We start from the raw sequence: 9,000 nt of genomic DNA, 5'->3' as shown, positions 1-9,000 counted from the left end.
TCTCTCTCTCTTTCTGAGTTTTTCAAGACAGGGTTTCTCTGTGTATTCCTGGCTGTCCTGGAACTCACACTGTAGACCAGGCTGGCCTCGAACTCAGAAATCCACCTGCCTCTGCCTCCCAAGTGCTGGGATTAAAGGCGTGTGCCACCACTGCCTGGTTTCTTTAGCACTCTTATCTATGAACCCTTTTAGAGGCACACACAAACTTCACCTTTTTGGAACAGACCTAACTGCAAATGACATCTATTTAACCTTTTATATTTTGCTAGCATTTACTTTTTCTATTTACAATAATCAAATATCCTATAATTCAGATCTGTGGTCTATGGATAGAATGGGGGTGGTTAGGGAAGATGGATTATAAAGGTCCATGAGAAAATTCAGGTTATAATGAGTATTATATAACTAAATTAAGTTGTTTATTATCTTATAAAATGATGACTTCATGTAAATACACATAAATTAAAACTCAAAAACTGCATGTTTTAAATACTGCAATTTATTTTAAATGGGCAATGTAGAAAAACAAGTCTTTAATTCATCAGTAAATATAATATCATTTTATTAAATTGACAAAATCATGTACATTCATCATATCTAATTTTTTTTAAAACTTACAACCTAAAGGACAATGTGTCATTGTACCTCTTCTGAAACAGCACGTTCTAGTTGCCTATTGTCTCTTAACAACATTATAACCATTAGCCTGAGTTAGGAAACAGAATGAAATTTAATCAAGGTGCCCCTTCATTTTCCCTCTTAGTGACCCCTAAGCTCCTGCCCCACTTCACAGCGACAGTCTTGCTAATTTCTTATACAAGTCATGTCTATTCATTTGTGTCCATGGATATATTAAGGTAAGAGTGTGCTCATTCAGTCATAGATTGGCATTCGATGTGGTATGAGGGAGGGAAAAAATGTTCCCTCTATCTGTATAAACTCCTTGCTGGAGCCTCTGTAATAAAAGACAGATTAACAAGAGAAAAACAAACAGAAGCTTATTAACATGGGTATTTCAAACCCACATAGGAGTTACCCAGGGAATAAGAAATTCCCACAAGTGGCTTAGCAGTCTGTGTTAGAACAATATCTTCAACAGAGAATAATAAACCAGAGAAGAGCTAAAACAAAGGGAAAGGATCTGAATCTCTTACCTTATGAGATGTGGGAAAGTCAGTGCTGGTGAGAGAAAGGTAGATGTCTTTCTGAGGTATTGTCCCAGGCTGGTAAAGACAGAGAATTCCTTCAAGTTGATGATAAACTTCAGTCCTCAGTCTTTCCTTATAGAGAAGGGACAGCCATCTTTATAAACTCATATCCTGCTTTCTAACAAATGAGGTCAAGGCAGGGATTTTTTCTTTTTTCTGATTCTCAACCTCAGCTTAAAATCAACCTCCATCCAGAGCATGTTTTGGCACATTGGACTGCCATGCATTGGTATAAGAGGTTACTGAAAAGCATTCCTACCTCATATAACCTTGCAAACAAGAAGAGAGAGATTATCTGAGCCACACTGAAAGGCTCCAAAAGCAGCCCAGCTGTGGCCTGACAGTTGCCCCTCTGCTGTTGAGCTCAGCTTTCTCCTGGTTTTGCAGCAGTGTACACCAAACGCAAATCTTAACAGACTCTGGATGCAAATCCCATCCAGAAGTGAGCCAGTACCAGGCACATCGATGCAAACCGGTGCTGGGAAAGGTGGAGGAGACGGATGCTAGAGAGGAGAAATAGCATTGCCTGCTGCTGCTGCTTCTCCATGGCAGAAGTGCACCTGTGTTCCGCTGCTGCTGCTGTCACCGTCAAGAGTGACAACTGGGAGAGTAAGCTGCAACTGCTCAGAGTACCAGGAAACCATTTCAGCTTCCTCGTCCCTGTGACAGTGCACCTGACATAAACAACCTAAGGGGAGGGGAGCTCAGTTTTGCTCAGTTCTCAGTTGAGTCCATTATGGTGGGGTGGGATGGGGAGTGCATGGCAAAGCTGTGCAGTTTACATGACAGTCGGAGAGCAAACGTATGGTTAAGCCGGCTGATTTTTTTTTCCCTCTTTCTCCTGTGAGTTCACAGGGACCCCTAGCAAATCATATGGAGCCTCCCAAATGCAGCAGGAGTTCCTTCCCTGGGTGAATACTCCCTGAGAACACTCTCAGGCACACCAGATATGGTTGGTGACTCTCTTAAGTCACTTTCAGTCAATGAAGCATACTGTCAAAAACAACCATCACAGGGCTGGTGAGATGGTTCAGCAGTTAAAAGCATGTGCAGCTCTTGCAGAAGACCCAACATGCAGTTCCCAGCACACACAAAGGGAAACTCACAACCCTCTGTAATTCCACTTCCGGGGAATCTGATGGCCTCTTTTGGCCTCCAAAGGAACCTACCCCCAAAACCAATCTAAAAATGAACAAACATTATGACATTTTGATCCCAGAACTGATTATAACCCTAACCCTAACCCTAACCCTAACCATTTAGGTTAGGTTAGATTGGTTAAGGTTAGCTATTTGGCTCTACATCCCCTCTCCCATCCAATTCCCTCCCTCCATCCACCTCAGCTGACTATTTTATTTCCCTTTCTGAGTGAGATTCAAATATGGTGTCAACAACCTACTGTTCTTTGTATAGTTCCTGATGTCATTCTTAGCTTAGGTGACATTAACTGAATGCCTCCAAGCTTCTGTTTCTCATTTTACAAGAATTCTTCACCTGTTAGATGCTACTGAGCAAATTCCTCCTCTTTTATTCCATATCCTACATCACAGCAACAATCCAGAAGTGTTGCGCCTCACTACTAAGACTGTAGTCTACCATGTTCAGATAGCACCTCTGAGCTTGGCGCAAAATAGAGGACGCCCTTTTCTAAGCATGGGCTTCCTCTTCTCTTCCTGATTTGGGGAGCCCAACCCCCAGTCTTCTATCTGCAGAATGTCACATAGTTGTTGACAAACCTATAAGTTCAACTTCCTCTTTCCCAATAAGAACCCACCAGCCCAGCAAGACCCAGGGAATTCTAGAATGCTTCTCTATACAAATGAGGCATTCACAGTACATTAAGCTCCAGCCAATTATTTTACATTCACTGTGAAAACTCCTTCCCACTCTCCAGGGTCCGTATATAACCTTCAGTCACCCCAAATAAACCATATGCACATCAGCTCTTTCACTGAAAGTCATCAGAGAGCAGTTTCAGGAAGTATTGGCTTAAAAAGCTCTAACCCTAAAATCCTCGGAGAAGGCTGGGACTCACTCCCAGCAGGACCGGGATCCTGCAGACCCCACCTGTTCAGGCAGCACCTGGGCATCCTGAGCAGCTGGCCCTCAACACACATACCACACAGAAGCACTAGAAGGTAGCAACTCAGCTACTTCCTATCCTACAGATCATCCAAGTGCAAGCACTGAGATGCTTACGGAAACAGCTGGGTCTTGTGAGTCTAGAACCTAGGAGCTATGGAACTGACAGTGGTGCCTTTGCAGAGACATAGGAAACATTGTTACTAAAGCATGAAGAGACTCTTATGTGATAGATGGAGGAACAGTTGGTGCCCTTTCCAGACTACTACTTAACCTGGCAACTAGCATTCAGAAGGAATCTGCAATGTAATCGGCCAACAGGACCAGATCCGCAAGCTGTGAATCCTGGATCAGTCCTATTGATCATTGCTACTCTAAATTAAACTTTAAAACACACATGAGCTCTATGAGTTGTGTGTAACTATGTTAAGTGTTGGAACAGCTGAACAGATTCTAAACCTCATTCATGGTGGTACAATGTTACCATCAATCAGTCTCTTAGCAGCTAAGGACATCAAGAACATTCTGGTTCTTCAAGAGACCACTTTAAATATCTCTCAGGCTTCTGGTAAAACTATAGAAAAGTGAGAAAGTTAAAACTAAACAACGTGGGACCAGACAGGATGAAGCCCTGCAGACCATGGAAAACAGTGGATGGCGATTCTCACGTGGGACCAGACAGGATGAAGTTCTGCAGACCCATGGAAAACAGTGGATGGCGATTCTCACGAAGCAACTCCGCAAGTGTTGTGCAGAAGAGGATAGGACCAAAGACTTCAGCAACCTGTGAAGTCTACGCTCAAGATTCATGGAACCCAAGGGGCTTTGCCTTTTGGATTATCTACCTGAGATAGTGCTGGTATCTGTATATTGTGTTGCAGAAGTTTGTATGTTTCTCTAGTAAAAAATTATTTTTAGGCCAAGTTCATTGGGTAAAAGTACCAGCCTTAATTACACAGCAAGTTTAAAGCCAGCCTGTGTTAAATGACAAAAGATCTGGATGCTCCATTATCTTTAACAACATGGAATAAAGCAAATCTCATACTGCCGCCCACCATTTGCTTGCCTGAGCTGTCACTGTAGGGTGGCCTGCTGTCAACACTGGATGCTAGGCCTGTCGAACCTGAAAGACCAGTGTGGACCATGATGCTCCTCTGCTCTCCACTCCTACAAGTCATCTCTTCTTACCTGGTCCAAGAATTTGGATTGATCCTGGGGTGGGGGGGTGGAATCTGTATATGTGACAAGTTCACAGGAACTGTGAGATCTAGATTAGCTCTAAGAATATTTACGCAGAAAAGACTGGCTGTAGGATTCAACACCATACAGTTCTGACTTGTCATCAAACTCAAGTAGACTAGTAACTGAACTGGTAGTTAAGACGCTCTGTGGAATTTTGGGTTGGTCCACACATCCAGAGATTAACAGACAACATGAGCTGGGTTGTGGGATCTCCCCTTTTAACTACCTGTACTCAGTGTTTTGTACAACTTCCCTAAAATGTGACTGAGTAGATGAACCCAAGGTCATGGTAATGTTAATGGCTTAGACAAAAAAGTGTTGCCAGCCCATTAGATCTTAAACCTCTCTCAGGCTATCCATTCATCTATAGAATCTCTAACAAGAAACATTGTGTCAGGAACTTAAGGAAACTGATGTTATGTGATGCTGAAGTACACTGAAAAGGGTATGTTTCCATGATAATGTAAGAAATATTCTAAACATACATACAATGAGCCCTTTGAGTGGAAGCTAATACGACTGTTAAGATCTCAGGTTCAGGGTCAGAGAGACAGCTCTATGGTTAAAAGTACTTGCTGTTCAAATTCCTAGCACACATGTGGCAGCTCACAACCACCCTTAACTACAGTTCTAGGGTATCCAACATCATCTTCTGGCATTTGCTGATACAAGGCACACATGTAGCACACATACCTACATGCAAACAAGACACTCATAAGCATAACATTTTTAAAAATGAAAATGAATAAACATCTCAGGTCCATTAGCAAATGGTACAACATAAAGTATCTTCAGTAAGGAACTCAAATAGAATTCAATTCTTAGTCTCCAGCCACACCAATTACCCTGAGGACCTGCTCCCTCATCTTAGTTGTATCTTCACAAGCATGGATTAAGGATAAAGCAAGATATTGGTAAACTGGGAACTGTGCACACAGTGCTTTAGCACTTCCGAGGATGTGACAAGTTGTAGAGAGGATCTCTTATGTACTGTGTGGAAGCATCACCTGTTAGCTGAGGCAGGAAATAGAAGGTGGGGCATCTGGCTGAGAAAGAAAGGATTCTGGGAAAGATCTAAGAGCAGTAAGATGGGCCACCTGGACTAAGAGGAGACAGACATATGAAACTGAGGAGAGGTGACCAACCATGTGGCAGACACAAACTAGAACACACAGATGATATGTTACAAGTTAGTTGGGAAATGAGCCAAAACTTATGGCCTAGGCATTCATTCATAAACAACTAAGTCTCAGAGTCATTTCAGAAATGGGTGTGAGTGGGAAACCCCGAGCCTACAACAAGCCGGTGGTACATGATAGGAAAAGTGAGGGGACATAGAGACTCCTTCAAAGAATGTGAGGCCCAGGGCTGAGGGTGGCTCAGCAGTTTAGAGCACCAGTTGCTCTTCTAAAGGACATGGTGGCTCACAACCATCACTCCAGGGGATCCAGTGATTCTTTTGGCCTCTGCAGGCATCAGGCATGTACACAGTACACATACATACATACATACATACATACATACATACAAACATACATACATACAAACACCCAAATACATAGAAACAGTACTTTTTAAAAAATTAAAGAAAAATAAAAGGAAAAACATAGACTGGCCCTTTGAAATAGTTACAGTCTTTTGAATCATATCAGTAGAAAAGCCTTAACCTCATATGTTCTTGTAACTAAAATTTCTTTCAGGGTTTATTTACATCTAGGGCCTGGTATGGTGATGCATACCTGGAACCCAATGTAAGAAGATTAAAGTTGAAGGCCAACCTGGGCTACATTGTGAGTGTCCGTCCCAACAGATGAACTGTCTCTAGGGTGGGCAGCTTGAAAAGGGAGACCTGGGACCCCAGGGAGGATAAGTTTGAGAACGGGGATGGACACAGTAGGTAAATCCCACGCGGAGGGCAGAGCAAGGGCAACAACTGAGCCAGTCTCAAGCTAGGTGTGGCCTGGGCTTTATTTTTAAGGCAGAAAGTCAGGTGCAGGTCAGGATATCTGGTACATGGAAACAAGTCAAAAAATTTCGACAGGAAAACTCCATAGAAAGCTTAAAGGAATATACTTAATAATTCAATGAGCCCTGTAGTAAACTGGCAGTTTAAAGGAATAATAGAAGATATTAGCCTTATGCCCTCAAAAGACGAACAAACCTCAAAATTAATGTCTGATGAAATCAGAGGGCAGGGGAAGCAAGCTTGTCCAAATACTTTCAGTCTAACCATCCCCTAAGTAACAGCGAGTGGTTCATATACAGTGTCAGTGGTTTTCCTGAATGCTCAGCGGGAGAAGTCAGACACAACGTTAGGAAACACTAATGTGAGAAAACAAACCACTGTTCGCCAGAGATCGGGAAAGGAAGGAAGGAAGGGACTCACTGCAAAGGACTGTGGGAGATGTATGTATATTTCTATGCACACTGACTGGTATAAAATTTACATTTCTGGGTACACTGAATGGTGTAAAAATTCATATGCCTAAGCACACTGACTGGCACAAGGGGAAATGAGTTTGAAGGAAGGAGCTGAGGTAAAGACAGCACAACTTTTATAGTCAGCGTCCAGACTCCAGAGCAATAAAATAATCCATGTGCTGAAACTTGAGGACTTCATTGCCCCAACTCATCCAACCTGGCTGTAAATTCCGAGCAAACAATTCCAACCACTGGCCACCTGGCTTGATGTAGTCTCTCAGAACTTCTGTCAGGAAAAAAAAAAAAAAAAGAATCAATATTTGGAAAGAAACAGATTTTTCTTTTAAATGGCAGGGAAGAGTAGAACAGGTGAATATTTCAGTTTTTAAAACAGATAGCAAACTAGAGTCAAACATGTCATGGCTGCTCTGCTATTCGTGTCAGGAACCAGAGGACCAAGCATCTGCACGCTCAGGAGCAGCACCATTGAACCTGCACTGGCTCTGATTTAATGCTTTTCATTGGCAGATGAGACGTGAGGGCTGCAATGCCCACATACTGACTCTCCAGTTTTCCAATACTCTTACACATCTCCTGAGAACTCATTTACTTTATTTTTTAATAAATGTAATCCATTCATTAAAAAAAAAACAGAAACAATATGGGGACAACCTGCTTTAAAGCAGAAGATAAGCTGTAAGTTTAGTTTTAGCACATACATTAGTGAAAGAATTAAGCAAAGAGCTGTACACAGACACAAGTATTGGAAAACATCCAGGACAGCCCCACAGCTGTAACCTCCAAGTTCTAAGGCTCTCCCTTGCTTTCACAGTGTAGCTCTTTGCCTAAATTCCACCATGTCATTCAAATAAGGAGTCCTTACCTAAATATTCATAACTACTATATTAAAAACCATCTTTTGTTGAAGAAAACATTACATAACTGTGGCCCACACTGCCTGAGAGAAAGGAAACCACAGCACCTTGTTATAAAAGCCCGTTCACTTAGAGGACAAACAACTAAATCATTATAACCCCAAACATGTTCTGGCTGCTCTACTAACCACATAACAGGAATTGGACATAAAAATAGTTCCAGGGAGAAAGTACTTTAGCACAGAGAACACAGTTCAAGGTTGCTATGTTAGGTTGGTCTTAGAAGCCTATCAGAGTCTAAGAACGACAGGCAGGCTTCTGCAGGTTTTCTTCTTTCCTTAGGAAGTAAGGATCCTGCCCAGAGCCCTGCAAAAGCTACCCAAGCACCCTCCCCCCCCCACACAGATACTTCCAGCCCTGTGGTTTCTCTAGAAATAACGGAAAGACTTAAGAGATAACAACTGTAAAATTTAAAACACGGTATAGCAGGGGTGGACCTAGGAGAAGTTGGGGAGAGAGAGGAAGTAAATAGGATCAAATTACATCATATGAAACTCTCAAATAATTAATAAAATTATTATACTATTAGTAAAAACATTTTGAATTTGACTGTTCTTTGTCCAAGAGTAATATTATTACTTATCAAAAATCAAAGAGAAATTAAAGGCTGTTATTGCCTGCAATTAAACTAACTCAAATATAGGTTTTGATAAGTTTCAATGTTGACATAAAAGATTCTACTTACATAAGTATGGAATTAAACACTGGGCAACTTGAAACAGAAAGATTTCCCTAGAGCCCTAGAGGACAAAACCAAAATCTCCCTTCTAATTTCTAGAAGTTAACGTGGCCTAAGGTGTAGTGCTGGACGAGTGCACTTCAGTTCCTCAGTCTCGGCATAAAGATGTTCTCTTAATGATGGGGATGGAGAGATGGCTCAGCGGTTAGGAACACTCGCTTCAACTGTGAGAGAGAGTGAGTCTCTGACTCTAGGACTCTAGGACTCTTCCTCCTGTTGGGCTGCCATGTCCAACTGTGATGTAATAGTTTTAATATTATTGCATTTTATTTTGTCATGTTTGGTTATTGTCTCTTTGAGACCTGTTCTTTTTCTATGAGAAATGGAAGGGGAAGGGATGCAGAGGGGAGGGGAAAGGAAGGGAGGGGAGGAG

General features: G+C 42.0%; 1 protein-coding gene and 1 pseudogene across 1 annotated transcript in view; both read right to left on the bottom strand.

The window, feature by feature from the left end:
- LOC110335489 overlaps positions 1–1,852 on the bottom strand; it is a 13,796-nt pseudogene extending 11,944 nt beyond the window's left edge.
- A 5,202-nt stretch (positions 1,853–7,054) lies between these two features.
- Mettl4 (methyltransferase like 4) overlaps positions 7,055–9,000 on the bottom strand; it is a 19,700-nt gene continuing 17,754 nt past the window's right edge. Inside the window, 1 exon segment of the mRNA XM_029531504.1 lies at positions 7,055–7,239. Coding sequence (XP_029387364.1) covers positions 7,094–7,239 — 146 coding nt within the window. The 3' untranslated portion in view covers positions 7,055–7,093.

Source organism: Mus pahari, chromosome 18 (genome assembly GCF_900095145.1).
Source record: "Mus pahari chromosome 18, PAHARI_EIJ_v1.1, whole genome shotgun sequence".
NCBI classification, from domain to species: domain Eukaryota; kingdom Metazoa; phylum Chordata; class Mammalia; order Rodentia; family Muridae; genus Mus; species Mus pahari.
The sequence above is the reverse complement of the archived record's forward strand: the minus strand, read 5'-3'. Positions and strand labels throughout refer to the sequence as shown.